Source organism: Cyrtonyx montezumae, unplaced genomic scaffold, assembly GCF_038088225.1.
Source record: "Cyrtonyx montezumae isolate F1298 unplaced genomic scaffold, pur_monq_1.0 scaffold_1, whole genome shotgun sequence".
NCBI classification, from domain to species: Eukaryota; Metazoa; Chordata; class Aves; order Galliformes; family Odontophoridae; genus Cyrtonyx; species Cyrtonyx montezumae.
The window spans coordinates 12,967,970-12,984,194 of NW_027071825.1; the positions used below are offsets into that span (position 1 = coordinate 12,967,970).

The 16,225-nt window shown below is 35.7% G+C and overlaps 1 protein-coding gene across 3 annotated transcripts in view; it reads left to right on the forward strand.

The window, feature by feature from the left end:
• The window catches only part of PRKACB (protein kinase cAMP-activated catalytic subunit beta), a 64,039-nt gene that overhangs the window by 40,786 nt on the left and 7,028 nt on the right, over positions 1-16,225 (forward strand). For all 3 annotated transcript variants that reach the window (XM_065740935.1, XM_065740927.1, XM_065740943.1), the window contains exons 2-7: positions 8,994-9,055; positions 9,934-10,062; positions 11,568-11,666; positions 12,354-12,436; positions 12,964-13,090; positions 15,232-15,327. In XM_065740935.1, coding sequence (XP_065597007.1) covers positions 8,994-9,055; positions 9,934-10,062; positions 11,568-11,666; positions 12,354-12,436; positions 12,964-13,090; positions 15,232-15,327 — 596 coding nt within the window. The remainder of the gene's footprint in view (positions 1-8,993; positions 9,056-9,933; positions 10,063-11,567; positions 11,667-12,353; positions 12,437-12,963; positions 13,091-15,231; positions 15,328-16,225) is intronic.

Below are 16,225 nucleotides of genomic sequence, written 5' to 3' on the forward strand. Positions count from 1 at the left end.
GTTAAAATAAGATTGGTGTATCTACTATTATTTTGATGCTTTGAAATACTTCAGGGGGAAAAAACTGGAAGAGCAACACAAGAGCTACTCTTTTTGAGTAACTTACATCCATATGCATCCATATAGAATGCAACAGCCCCTGAAGAGCCTTTATTTTAGATAGAAGTGAAAAATGAATTTAATAAAACCTCAGTTACTTCTAAAGAAAAGATTATTTGTGCATGAATATATATATAGTGTCATGAAGGATGTTGCCTGGTTGCTGGAAAGTTGTTGGTCAACATACAGATCAGTTACCTGCAGGTCTTTGTTTGCTATTTCTAACGCTGTAACCATAAAACATACTTGCAGTGACAGCTGCTCAGTAAATGGTTATCCTCTTCAGTCAGTGAATTTTCACTAAAGGGGAAGGGGGCAGTAATACAGAGAGGAAAGTTGATGTCAATCAGTTGGCCAGTACTTGTAGTGCAGAGGGTTAAACTGGAGTAAAATGTAGCAGATAATGTAAAATTTTGGCTTGGTGTGAGTTTTTGACAGTAAGAGGAAAATCTGATTCTTTTATTTATTCACATGTAACTAGAAGAATGTGAACCTTTACTCAGGAATATAGACAGTTACACAATGTTTTTCAGTAGTGCCCTAGAAAATTTTGTTCTTGGAACTCATTCTTAAAATTTATTCATTTTTTTTTCTGCTTGGTAACCATGGAAATTTGTGCACCATAGAAACAGAGGTGTTTGAAATTTCACAATTTGCCCACAGTTTTCAGTTTTCTTTATAAAATGGTACCTGTTACATTTCACAGAGGCAGGAGGTCTTTGCACTACAGATTCTGTGGTATTTGCTATACAGATTACATGCTGGGTGAGGTTCAGCTACAACTGTTGAGAATGGTACTGCATTGATGATACTTAATTCCTAATTTCTCACAAAAGATATCAACGTATAATAGTTAAGGGTTTTATCAGTTAACAATTCTTCACATAACCTTTTGTATGTAATCCAATTTTATATGTGGGGAGTGTTAAGTACTGCATTTGAAAGTTGTTTTATTAAATTTTCTATTAAATTAAAATTTTAAGCTAATATTTCTAACTTACAAAGTAATTGAAGATGAATAACTTAAAATTAGAATTGCAACTCAGAAACCTTTTCAGTAGTCCAGTTCTTCTAGGCTGTGTTAGTCTAGCATAAGGTGACTCTCGGTTAGAGAAGGAGCAGTTCTCTCTGCCAAGCATATTTGCCTCTTCCAAGCCCACTGCCTTTCCCTCAGGTATTTATGTCATGAATACAGCTGGGAGTTGCTTTGGATTAAAATTAGCATCCTTTGTTCTTTCCTGCCTCCTGTCCATTACTTTTTAATCTGGCCTAGTTCCCCAACCTGGCTTGGCAGGAAGCCACAGGCTGCTTTTGCTCTTTCAAGGAAGGTCATGATACAGAGGCACGAACAAAACACTGTGCAAGACTGGGATTGAGGTTTTTGGACAATGAACACTGAACTGCAGCCTTGCAAATTCAGTTTTGAGCATCCACTCCTTGGACTTTCAAACCAAAAATTGTGTGGATTGATGCAAGAAAGGAAACATAAACATGAATGTTCTCTCTTGGCAGACTGGAATTATTCCCACCAGTGAGCACTTGAAGGACGGGAAAAAGGTACATGAGAACCTCTTTATTTTAGGCTAAGGCTTAGTTGTAGTGTATTCTGGAAATAACTGCACACTTGTTCTAACTGATGTTTTTAGTGAACTGGGAGAAAGAAAAAAAAAAAGACAACATCCACTTCAGTCAATCATAGATGGGTTACTAGGATGCCCTCTTTGGTAGGGGAACTTGGGCAGGAAAGAGAGGTGCCACTATGAGGGACCAAAAGACCCAAAAGCGTGAGATGCACATTGCGTTCAGCAGGGATCAGCCAAAGGTATGTTTGGTCATGCTCCATCCTTGGATGTTCAGATGAAGTAATTCTGCTCCTCTGCTTTGAGATCTTACATATAATTAACAGTTTAGGATTTGACTAATAAATTCTAGTGTGCTTAATGGGTTTTGTGTGATTGGTTTTGGCAGAGAGGAAGTGATGCTTTGGTATAACTGGAAAATGCAGCAGTATCTGTGTGCGCCTTCAGGGAGGAGTCACTTCTTTTTTCTTAGTGAAGTTTATTCAGCTGTGAATTTTAATGATGTTTGGTTTTGAATTCTTTTTTAAATTGAGAAGGCGTTTTTTTTTCTTTTCACCAATGTTTTCTTTTTGTTAGGAAATGATTTATTCTGATCAGATAGACCTGTACAACTCTGCTGAGCAGAGTGAGTTCAAGACTCAGTTGTGGTTTTGACTGAATAAGTACTGATTTACATTACACATTTTTAAGCAATACTTCAGGGATTCATGTTTAAAGTGATTCGGTGTTAGCTGGATTTGATCCTGTCTCCTCGGATTGTCTTCTGTTGTGCTGTTCTTCTTGACATTAGTAGAGTTTGCTGCCTCTGCTTGGACCAGTACTTTATCATTTAATATGATGACAAAGGGGAAAAGACTTAAAATTAAATCTGGAAATAAGAGGGTTTTTTTCTCTAATAAAAATAGAAGAAGGAAGAAGAAAGTCGGTCTGTGGCAGTTGCGTGCAGTAGAGTTTCATCCACTCAGAATTCAACAAAGATAGGCATCATAGAATCATAGAATGATAGCTGAAAATCCAGCTCCTTTGGTTTGCCTAAATCTGTCACATCTCTTGAACAGGCTGTTTCCTTCAAGCCAGCCAAGTCAAGAGATAAACAGAAAGTGGGAATTCAGCTTTGTTTAGTTTATAGCTTAAAATTTTAGCCAGCAGCCCTGAATGGGGACAAAACAAGACAAAACAAAAAGTTGGATTAATTTTCTTTTATAGGACTGACAGAATACTGTCTAGCTCAAGACTTTAAGATAATAAAATAAGATTTTACCTGTGTGCCATATTTTGTGTTGTAAAATGCAAATTATCCTTCTTATCTGTCAATTTACAATGTATCATAATGGTAATTCCCGTATGCACTCCCCCAGAGTCAGATCCCAGTGCTCTCCTGGTCTTCAGTCACTGCAGCTGCAGTTGCTCTTTAGTGTTTATTCTGTTCCCCTCGCTTTTTTTTTCCATCGCTTCTCCATGCTTGTTTATTCTCCACTTTTTCCCACTCCTTCCTAGTATTCCCTAGAAATGTTTAAAGTATATAGTTAGATTAATTAAGTGTACTTTTATTTTTCAGAGCAAACTTGTATGAAATTAGTAGTTCTCGTGATCTTTCATTTCTTTAGAACTTCTAGTTCTTGTGTTTCAGAGGTGTTCGTTGTATGTAAAATTGAAGAAAAAAATATTTTTTGTCACTGTTAATTTAATAGTTTGCTCTGCATCACCAGTTTTAATGCTAATTAAAATGTAAACAACTGAAGTACAAGATTAAAACTTTGCTCTTGAAATCAAAAAGTTGATAGATGAGAGTTGATTAATCTAGCTTTGGTGACTTTGCAGCTCTTTGAGCAGAAGCAGTACGGAGTTATCAGTGGTCAGTTTGACATAAGAGAGCCAGTAAGTGCTCATGGCAGTGTTACAAAGGGAATTACTTTACCCCTGTGTTGCAGCCTTAATGTTGCATTGGACTTCTTTTCCACGTCCTTTTCACCTTGTAAGAAACTGAGCCTTTTGTTTTGTTGATGGTTTGTTTCAGTGATGCAGCTTTAGCTTCTGTTGCAAAGTGTGTTCTAGTTACTGAAATGTGAATTGGATACTTCAAATCTACAGTTTTTAATACATAGTTATGTTCATTTTTAAAGAATTACCTAAGTAACAATATCTTGTTATATACCTTGCTACTGAAAGGTACAAAAGAAATTTAAGAGTTAATGGTATAAGAGAGAGGCTTGAAATTCTTGACTCAGATGCTTCCCTCTTCTTTCTGAAATGTGAATGTATCCACTGAGTCATCTGCTTACACCTCAATAATGTTTAAGGCTATAAACAAAGTTTTTATAAAAATGAAATATACAAGTCTATTTACCAGCACCTCTTCACTTACTCATTGTTTCATTAAATGAAATTGGGGTACTTTAATTAAATATCCTGTTCAATTCCAGACTTAAACTGGAAAATATTACAGTTTTGGACAGAAATTGAATTGTATTTTGATAAAGGGCATTCTAAATACCAAGCAGAGATTGGCATTTAGCACAGCATATGAGGGTTTGCAGTGGTGCCCGGTGTTTAGTCTTAATCAGTTTAGCTCTTGCTTTTTTTGCTACAGATCCTGTCCAAATACTTTTTTTTTTTTTCCCCCAAAATAATTCTGGCTTGCTGTCTACTGTGGGAGATGTGCTTGAGCATAACAAATACAGTGCACGTGGGAGGTGGGAGAAAGGCAAAGTAATTCATGCTAACTCTTCAGGACCTTTCCATCTGTGACCCCTTCCCCCTCTGCCATAACCTGTAGCTGACGCATCCCAGACTGCTGAAGTTTTTCAGGAGCTTTCCTAGTATTCATTTGCTTTTAAACTGTTTCAGATCAGAGAACTTATTTTATAATATTCATTTACCCTTTGTTATTTCTTTTTAAATCTGCTAACTTTTCATACAAAATTTCATCCATAAAATAATAAAACAAAAATATTCTGTACTGTGTTAACATACTGTTTAAAAAAGAACAAATCCATTTGCCACATCTTCCTATAATTTAGAGAGCTGGAGGGTGGCAGTGTCCATTTCTTTGTTTTGGGGGGAGTTTATTTTTGGTTTTGTTTTGTAGGATTAGTTTGATTTTGTTTGCTTGTTTTTAAATAACTCATTGTATGGCAGTATTACCTGGGAACCTCTGAATCTTGAGCTGAAGTTCTGAATACACAGGTAGTTCCTGGCAGAGAGCAGGTGAGAAGTGTCCTCTCCAAACCAAAAGAGCTATTTGTGGGTTTCCCTGTGGTGCTCTGAGCAAGCACCTTTTCATCCCATTGGGACCAGATGGTTTTTGTCATTTGAAAACAAAGCTTGTTTGAACAGGAAGCTCTTGCATTCATTATGACTGTGTTAGTTAAGAACTAACTGGTGACTGTCATTGTCTGGTGCTGTGTATGGAAGTGGCTGTGTTTTATTATGAACTTGATCTCTGTCCTGCCCTCTGCTTCCCTTTAGTAGGTTTTCCCACTTGTCACCATTTTTCCTTTGTTGTGAGCACAGATGTCCCTGGGCCTAGTCTCAACATCATCTGCAACACACAAGTGGCAGTATATATAATTCTTGGTGTATAATTCAGCCCTGTGTGTACCTGTAAGATTCCCTCTGACCAGATTTTCAACTGGAGGAAGTAGAAGTTATAAAACTTGTGTTTCAGTTTTATAATAAACTTTTGTCTTCACTCTTTTGTCAATACTCCATTTCTTAACTATGTTTTTCTGAATTTCCCCTGATTTCCTACTGTGGCTTTGGGTGTTTGCCTTGCATGAAACTTGCTTCTGCTAAGGGCTTGGACTGCCTATGAGAACTAGGTCAGTGGGGCCTGTTCATGCTCACCAGGCCTTGTGCATCCATCTGCTTCCAGCTGGTTCCTTACTGGTGCTTCCAGAATTTTTGGTTGTATCCATGGCTCTCTTGTGCCTGTCTCATAAAACTAAACTGTATTTGTACAGCTACCGCAGAGGATTCAAATATGTATTGCGCTTTGGGTATGGTAACTTCATCTGTGTAGTTCAGGCTTCTTAGATGGTTTTGTTGCTGCTATTGGGTAATGGGATTGAAATGCAGTTGTGAATTTTTTGGAGACTGTTTTCCATTTCTGTGCTGCCCACCACATGGTGTGCAATTCACACATGCTGTCTTTTGGAGCGAAGTGCTAAGTAGTGGGAAGATCACTGGATTCCAGGTTTTATAGTGGTCCAGCATGCTGTGATGAAGATAGATGCACTTTTATTAGCAACAGTTCCTTGGATGTGTGTATGTCTTGTAATAGGTTAATTATTAAAGATGGAAAGATGCCAACTTTATCTCCTGAAATTTTTTAAGCTGTGCTTATTTCTGTAATGCATCATTTTTTCATACTGAATTTAGCTGCCTTTGGTGTGTTGTTTTTCTTTTCTTTTTTTTTTTTTTTCATTTGTTAATCTTTGCTCAAACATTCTGTGGTGTAGCATGAGTCATTCTGTCTGTGTCGGAAAGGGCTGGTTTATTTCAGGGTCCGACCCTGAGTGGGGAGGGGAAAGGGTGGAATGTATTTGTGTTTTCTATGTGTTTGTTGTGGAAATGCATAAAACATTTTTTTTTCTCTTTCTTTCCTCTCTTCATCATCTCATCTGTGTGGGTGAATGTTCCTGCAAACCCTTTGGGGACCTATAGAGACCTTTGGTATGCTCATTCTTTCATTAGTGCCCAAAGTCAGATGCTGTGAACAATTTAAAGATGAGAAAATGGGGTGGGGGGGGAGGGTCACGTTGTGGCAATGTGAAGTGGCTAAAAATGTGCACTTGAGGAAAATTTCAGTCATCATTTATTAAATGTTTGTTTGCACCATCAAAATAATACCAATGGCTACAAACAATAACTAGTTAGCATATATTTTGATTTGGCATTAGAAATACAGAAATAATGTGAGTTCTGTAGCAAGAGGTAAAGTTTCATGATCAAGATTCATTTTTTAAAAGTATCTGTCTGTTTTCAGAAGTGACTCAAGTGTGTGCATTTCAGTTGCCTAAATTATTTTTGGAAATCACCTCCTGAATTTTGGTGTGGTGTAGAAATGCAGATGACCTCTAATTAAAATTTTTTCATAAGCATTCTTTATTCCATAAGAAGAGCTGAGATGGAGATGATTACATGAAAATGTCATGGTATATTTTTATAAATTCTGAAAATTGTATTTCACTGCAAGAAATATGGAAACCTGAAGTATTACTTTATGTTAACAGTGGAAATTTCCCAAGAGATATTTAAGACATGCTGTACCATAATTACATGAACAAATTAAAACTTCATGCTTTGTCCATGCTTTGTATTGTTAAAACAAATTTAATGTTAATTAATTATCTACAGCAGCTTAGAATCACAGAATTATTAAGGTTTGAAAAGACCACTAAGATCATCTAGTCCAACTGCCAGCGCATCATCTCCATGCCCACTAAACCATGTCCCTAAAAATTTGAAGGCCCACAAGTCTGCAGGCTTGGCTCTTTGGTAATTATAGTGATGATCTTAATTTTTATTCTTGTCATGAAGAAAAAAAAAAAAGTCATATTACTTTGGCATCAACTTATGTTAAAAAAAAATTCAGGTAGTCATCAATGTAATCAGTAGTCATCTCAAATCTCCTAGTGGAAGGAGGGATCATTAAACGTGAACTTGGACCTTGCTATATTCCCTTTTTGTGTTGAGAATTTCACATTACTTTCTCAAATGAGAATCTTTATAATATAGTCGTTAAATAAGAAGCCCAAAAAATTTCAAAACTGTGAAGATATTTTCCCCCACTTGGGATAACTGCCAAATATTTTATTGGCTCCCCGCTAAAATACGTTTAACTCACAGTCAGTTTAAATGCCTATTTAATGTAATTCCTTTGACATAAAATGTTTTCCTGTTCTACTTACACATAAATATGTTCCTTCTCTCTGCTACTTTAAATTTATTATTACTTATTTTTTTAAGATAAAATTGCTGAGCAGATCTCATGTTTTAAACAGTTTTCTAACTTTGCGGTCCGCCAGATCTTTTGTCATTTTGTCTGAAATTTCCTGTGCATTGATGTTATTCTATAGGAGCTAGTAAAGGTGGGAGCTGTAAACCCCCTTTCTTGAGTATTTTGCTACAGTTGAGTCATAGTACAGCTGAGAGGGAAAGAAAAAAACAAAATTCATGATCAGTCAATTTCAGGGCTGCCATTGTTTTTACCGCTGCTGACACTGCACCAGTAATAGAAGTATGGCAAGAGAAGAGGTCTCTGTGTAGACATTAGTTTACTCTGGAAGGAAAAGGGCAAAAATATACTGATGCATCAGGTGATTGTTTATGACCACTCATAAAACTAATTTTCTGTTAGTATCAGAAAGGAAAGTATAGATCCAAAACTGTATAATTCCAGATATTGGCCAGAATAATCTCTACACGTTACTGAGTATTTTTAGAAGTTGCTTATGACAGAACATTATAATACAGACAATCCACTGTTATTAACATTTTGTTATGTGAAGTGACTCAGAAAACACAAAAACAGTATGATGTTTTCTTCTGAATCCTATGACTTTTTCTGAATCACAGCAATGTCTGAAATGCCTCTTATTTATGGCTTTGCATTAAGTAATATACCTTGATCTGGTTGATAATTGATATTCAAGAAATACAACAAGTGAAAGATTATCTGAACAAAATATGTTGGTGCACATTTTAAATGGTCATCTAGAATTTTGCATTTATTCATTGCTTGTATCTCACAGCAAAATTAGGAATACTTTCTCTCTGACTGTGGGCACATCTGATGTGCAGTGTTGTAGCCCTGTGCTTTGTCTTTGCTTGCAGTAATGCTGTGCTTTTGGTGCTGGAGCTTGCAAACAGCCTTTTTTTAGAGGTGATGAGGGTGGAAGGGAAGCAATGAGTCTGACGTGCTCAATAAGTTGAAAGAAAAGAAAAAAAATATTTTTAAATTATCCTTGTGGAATGGCTATTTATACATCAGGTGTTTGTGTTTTTTTCCAGTTAAAGTTTTGCATCACCTTAAAGCCTGCTTGCTTATACAGTATTTTGAGCTACCAGAGCTGGTGTAGTTTAAGTAACGTGTGTGGAATAATGTAGTTACTCCAGAAATCTTAGAGATCACCTGGAGATAATTGTAGGAGTCTGAGACATTCCTGCACACCATATGAGATAGAAAATAGTACCTTAAGAATTGAAGAGTGGAGTTGATAATGAAGATCATATATTTTGTGAACAGAGCTTCTCTCTTGCACCCATGATGACTTACAATAATAAACATGTTATTTTTGTGTATGTTTTCAGTGAAAGAGTTCCTAGCCAAAGCCAAAGAAGACTTTTTAAGAAAATGGGAAAGCCCCCCTCAGGTATCGATTGTTTAAGAATTCAATAATTTTCTCTATTGCATTTTTCATAATGTGCTGCAAGTTGTGTTATCAGTAAAGAAAACTGAAATAAGTTCAATGCATTTTTCAAAAGAGTTTCCACTTTGATTGTCAATTTTGTCACTGAAGTTCATTGGGACTCTCAGATCTTCTGTAGGCTGAGCTGACGAAATGGTCATACTGAGCGACTGCTTCCTCTTGCAGTGAATTATGTTTACTATTAACATGACAAAACTCAAAATCTATGGTCGCATTTTACCTAGCTCTTTGTAGCAGTAAGCACTGGCAAATCCATAATTGACCTTGCTGTTATTTTGTTATGTTATTAAGAAAAAATATGCTGCATGAAGCTTGTGGGCACTAAGGAGCTTGAGGGAATAATCTTTTAGAAGTTAAACTGTGAAGGGAGCGGGCTTTTTGTGGAGGGGAGGGATAGGGGAGAGTGGAAAGGGTGGTGGTATTTTATTGAAGCACCATTTGAAGTGCTTTGGTAATAAATAGCTGAGGAAATTTGGTCAGTTATATGTTTTCCAGACAATATGCATGTGGTTTGGTTCTAGGATTTTGCTCTAATTTTCTGCTTTGCTGAGCATCGGGGCTTTGTTTGTCTGTGCCTTAAATTCATGATCTACTTACTGCTAATTTTTTCTTATTAAGCATTTGTCATCTGTATAGACAAATTATATAAATGTTGATATAATTCAGTTAAGTCTTTATATTTTTGTTTTAATGATTCCAATGTAAAATATCTTACTAAAATTTGATAGGCAAGACAACATAAAACAGCACTAAGTTGCCTATATTTTGTTGCCTAGGGATATTAGATTGTAAATAATACCATTGTATTCTTGTACGCATAGAATACTGCTGGCCTAGATGATTTTGAGAGGCAAAAAACTCTTGGAACAGGGTCATTCGGGAGAGTTATGATGGTGAAGCATAAAGCCACAGAACAGTATTATGCCATGAAGATACTGGACAAACAGAAGGTTGGTGCAATTTGTAGTGCATTTTTGTGGTTCAGAAGGGTTTGATATAGACAGAATCTGGTAACTGTAACTAAACTGTGTTTCTTTTATTTGTACAGTTGCAGAAATTTGAACCTTGATATGTAATTTAATAAAGAACACTAAACTAAACTTTCTAGCATGAATTCTAATTTTTCTTTTTGAGAGAGCTCTTCTTTTTTTTTTTTTTTTTTCAACTTTAGCATTCTCCTGTAATAGTTTTCTAACATTTATTTTTAAAGGCAGAAAATATCCATTTAAATTAAAAAGACTTCCCAATGCAGTACAACTGAAAGGCAGCATTTCAACACTTCATTCCCTTACTATGGCTGATGAAATTCTGCAAGAAGTCTCCCTGTAAAGCAGAGTGTGATGGGTATGAGAGTCCTATGCCTGTGGGTAGAGCTGGTTATCTGACTTCTTCAGAAAACTGCCAAAAAATAGTCTGAAGATTTCAGAAGTAATAATAATAATAGTTAAACTCATTGCTACCAACTTGGACTCAAATAAACTGGAAAGCTGTAACTATAAAATTATCTGGAAAAAAAATCACATTTTTAATAATTGTAGTGGATTTAACAGTAAAAAATTCACAGATACAAATTCAAAATATCTTTAAAGATATTTGCAGCTAGTTCTATTGGTTCTCCATTAGAAAGCTAGATGGCTTTTTGTCTGCTAGCAGAAGGCTGAAGTGTTCCATGAAGTATGCAAGCCAATTATCAGGTCAGTTTTCTTCCAGTGCTTGGGCTGGGAGCAGCCCTTAGGCATTTGCACATCCTTGTGTGCAAGCCTTGGTGTCAGCACCTGGTCCCATGGTGCTATGTGCTGTGTTGGCACTGTACAGCCATACAAAGCTGTTGGTCCCAAGGGAAGCTCTTCACAAGCTGGTCTTGTCTAGCTCCTTTAGAACTAGGGAGCCCTCTTGCAAAGAAGCATTATCGCAGCGCTCCACTCTCTTCTGATTCCCGTATGTAATGGGATATTGATGGGAAGGTTTAGCCTCTACTTCTGTGCCACCACCATCCACCTCTGACTTTGTGGGCCAGCATAAATAAATAGGGCATATCACATTCAGAGCAGAGCTCATAACAATGCATAGTTTCTTCACAGAATTGCTTCTGGAAAGGAGGCATTGTTAACAGAAGCTCAGCCTCAAGCATGTTATGGGTTTCTTTTGTTTGACATTTCTTTAAAATTGAAAATGTAAAAAGATGTCTTCCTTACAGATTCTTATACTCAGCAGGTACTAAGAAACTACTGTTTCTCAAGTTATCTGCAGACAATATTACTTGAATATTACTCTTTAGAATGGTTGTACTTCTCATTCCTTTCTCATTACTTTTACTCCACCAGTAATCTGTTAGGTTTTTGGCTTTATATGAAGATATGTGCTTGTTTTCAAGTGACTGTGTTACACTGAAAATGTATTGACAATTATAAAATGTCAGAGACCAGAGATATTTGTTTGTTTTCTTCTCTACTAGGTTGTCAAACTGAAGCAGATAGAACACACACTGAACGAAAAGAGAATATTACAAGCAGTGAACTTTCCTTTCCTTGTAAAACTGGAGTATTCTTTTAAGGTAATCATTACTTTGAAAGTAATCATTTGAGTTTATGGAAAGTACATGATCAAACTTAAGAAAAGATTGTAGTTGTTATGCAGGTTATTAGCATGAGGTTGATACCTGGGGCAGGTCGTAGTGACAACTTTAGCCAGAACTTTGAAATTGACTTCTAACTGAGGCAACATGTGCTTGTTGGTGTGTAAAGAAATTGAGTATTTTGGTAATGGTGATATGTGTCCTGTGAATATTTAATGATTTTTATTTTTATTACAGCATTTTAAATGAACAGACATTCTAACAGTGATAATGGCTTTGAGGTTTGGGGATGGGGCTATGGGAGATGACACTATTCTAGGCTGTTGATTACAGACTTTTAAGAGTGCAAGTTCATAGCTTGTGGTCAGCATGTCTCCCTTTGCTCCTTCATACCATTCTGTACCATTCTGTGTCAGGAGCTCACTAATTATCTTTATTAAAATTGATACTAATATATAGATTTCTTGACATTCTGATGCTTCCTTTTGTCATGTCAGCATTTTTCCAAGATTTTTTTTTTTTACGTGTGTTGGTTTTTATTCATTGACGTCATTGGATGGCTACAATTTTTCATTTTCATTCTTTAATAAAATACACTGTACCTGGAAATTGTAAGCATTGTAAGATGCCTAGTATGTATTTATTTATATTTACTTGCTTTCTTAGGACAATTCTAATTTATACATGGTAATGGAGTATGTTCCTGGTGGTGAAATGTTCTCACATCTAAGAAGAATCGGAAGGTTCAGGTAAGACTCTTAGTGAAACTATTCCTTCAGAAATAGTTACGCTGTTTATAATTAATTATATTAATTATAATTAACTTTTACTTTTTTAGTAATCTAGGCATATTTGTATCTAGTAACTGATTTTTTTTCCTTTTTTTTTTTCCAATTTCCCAATTTCTAGAATTAGGAATTGATATGCACTGAAACTGATTATGATTTCTAAAAGTAAAATCAAAAATCTAAGTTTTCCTAATTTCTCTGTAGCACAGTATAATCATCTTGATTTGCAAATGTATGTTAAATGCAAAACCTAAGAAATTAAATTTAAGGTATGGAAGCATCAGTTCTAAAATATTTGTTAGTTGTTTTTGTGTTGGTTTGTGGAGTTTGTGTTTAATTTGTTTTTTTGTTTGGTTTTTCTTTTTGTTGTTATTATACAATAAAAGAACTAATTAAAAGATTACATCATCTTTTGCTGGCAATCTGGTGGTTGTTTCAGTATCTTAGCATAGCATTGTTTTACTTAATATTCTTTTAATTCTTCACAGTGAACCACATGCACGATTTTATGCAGCTCAGATAGTGCTAACATTTGAGTACCTCCATTCGTTAGACCTCATCTACAGAGATCTAAAGCCTGAAAATCTTTTAATTGATCAGCAAGGATACATCCAGGTATGATAGTCTTCATGTATTTGGGGGACTCTCGTTTCACAGTAAGAGTTAGGTAATTCTAGGAAATATGTTTAGAATAAATGAGCTGATCAGTATGTTAGCATATACTTAGGGGCATTAAAATTCTTTACTTCTAAATAACAGTTAAAATCACCAGACTGAACTTCCTTTGACTAAAACAATGTATGTACACATTTACTGACTGCACTTGACCAAGTTGTCAGGATTTCTCTTGGTGTCTGTGGTGAGGAGAAGGTGATTATATTGCTGTGTACATCTGAGCTATATTATACATCTGCCCTAGACTGAGAAAAAAGGTGCTGTACGGTGTCTGATTCTTTTCATTGTCTATACAAGCAGTTGATGCTTAGATGTCAACATCTGCAGGATAGTACTTAATTTCAAGGAGTACTCAAGCTTTGGAGAGCCCACAACCTTCTCAGCAATTCACATCAGAACTGCAGTGCTGCGGATGACTTCTTTTGTTTTACAGCAGTTTCTCAACACTTCTTCAGCTTCTTTTTAGTTTCTGTGCTTGTGATCAAAAGGATAAATGGAAAGGTGATATATAGCAACAAGCGTTCTGCAATACCTTGCAGTTCTTATATTGTGGAAGCTTCTCTTTCCTCACTGTCCACCACTAGCCATGTCTAAGTCTAACAGGAAAATAATTAATAAAAACATTTATTGTGAGTATTGGAAAGAGCTCTTACCTTGAGCTTTTTAACTGTACAGTACTGCTGCATGGAGAACAAACTAATGCTGTAGGGAGAAGAGAAATATGAATTTCATTAATGTGGTCGAAGAGAACCGTGAACATAAAGCTGTGAATGTCTTCTGTAGAATTGCTGACTCTCTGTACTGAGCAATACATTTTTATGATGGTGGGCAAACTGCAAATGGTAGCAGACCCAGCTGTCAGTCTTCCCGTGGCAGGTTCCTTAGTTTTTGCTTCTAAACAAGGGGAGTTTGGTGTTCGTATGTTCATGTTGCATCTCCAACTAAATCTTGTTTAGAAACTCCATTCTTTTTCTTTCTGAATTTTGAAACAGTTACTTGTTTGTCCCATGCCTACAGTATGTTCCTACACAGATTAATATGCATCCATGAACACAGCAGGAATTCTTTGCTGACAGAAGCACGTCTGCTTGTCAGCATGTTGCACTCTGCCTTCAGTTGCAGGTGCAATTGCTGTTGTTTTTACGAAAAATGAAGCAAAAGGTGCCTTGATAGTTTGGCATTTAGCTTGTTCAACAATTTCTGTGTGAATTTACTGTATCACAAACATTGACACAAGTTGTTGTGTAATTAGCAATATGAAGGAGGAAATAAAAGGAATGGATACTCAAACAAGCATAGACTTGATAGGTTGAAACTGGTCCCAGAATTTCAAAAGTACCCTGCTGTCTTCCGTATGTATTCCGCAATATGGTCCAGGAAAAATCCCAGAGAGAAAGATGAAATAGCTTACAAAGCACTGAGAACTTACTGCAGAAAACATTACAAGTGGAATGAAGAACCTTTAATAGCCAAGAACTTGTCATTTGTGACTACAGTTACAGCTACGTTTTCCCCACGTACACAATTTTCAGATAAGTAAGCTGGGTTCTGGTGATACTTTCAAAGATATTCAGAACCAAAAGGTACTGAAAGACTTCTTCTACATTGTCATATTCCCATGCTATTTTTTTCTATGTAATCTTTATACAGTTGTGCAATAAAAACTTCCCCAAGATTCTCTGATATCTTGACCCTTTTTGTCATTTGTTTGTCAGCTAAAGGAAAAGATAACTATCTTGTTTATATTCACATTCTTAGAACTTTTAGCTGTGTAAACAGTCTGATGTGAAAAGTATGAGAAAATATATTAATATTTACAGTATGTACAGATGAGGGAGTTGTAATTCTTACTGATATTAAAATTCTAAATGGAAGATTTTTAGTGAGGGAGTATTTATTTTTGTGTTGTTTATTTTATCGTGAGGAAAAAAAAAAGTGAATTAAAATTATCAGAAAAAAGTTGCCACGTAAGGTGCATGTGACTATGTGATAGTATGTGATCTGACACATCAATTTTTCCAATGTATAAAATTCCTGTCCAAAATATTTCAGAGGTACTTAATTTTAAATTCTGATGCCAGGTCACGGACTTTGGCTTTGCAAAAAGAGTAAAAGGAAGAACTTGGACGTTATGTGGGACTCCAGAATACCTGGCACCTGAAATAATTCTCAGCAAGGTACTTCAGTTCTATGAATGATAATTGTCAGCCATACATTTGATGTAATTGAAAGCTATCACGTAGTTATTGATCTCTGAGGGATGAACAGCTGCTGGTAGTTGAAAATTTGAATTATTGGCAAGTCTTAGTGGAGTATACAAAATGCAAGGTTTGCATCATATGTGTTAACAGGCTAGGAGAAGAGCTCCAGGACTACATAGTGGTTGAATCAGTAGTCATTGAAAAACTGCTTGCAGTGTTTCATGTTTAAGCACTACACATGAATCAAACATGAAAAAACACTGGTCTTGCATGTAAAGAACATGCAGTCTAATACTTGCACTCTGAACAAAATTGAAGAAATTTCTACTTGAAGAAAGCTTATTTAGAATAGCTATTGTATCTTTTCATATTTTGCAGAAGAAAAATTCTTGTACTTCATGGAACTGTTCATGATACCCATAATCATGTTAAATTATGTATTTTATATTTTAATTAAATACCCTTGGCAGGTTTTAAACTTACAGAAAAAATATTTTTACTTTAGGAGAAAGTGTTGGACATTTTTGGCTTTTATGACCTTAGACAGCTAAAGCAGCAAAGGAAGTTGCAATGCCTCTAATACAAATTCTCCATAGTTGATTTTTCAAGAGCAACTGAGTCTTGACCTTGAGCTTCTGTCATAACATCACATGATGTTATAATGTTGAATATCAATAATATAACAAAAATCATAAAACCATGACAGCTTCATAAAAGATCTCAGAGGGAGCACATGAAATTGATTGGGTTAGAAGTTGGGTTCTGTATTTATATATTCTATGTATCCCATCCATATAAAGATATCACTGGTAATAAACACAAGAATGTGTGCAAAGTGTTTTGCTTTCATCACAGTATTGCTATTAGAATCTGA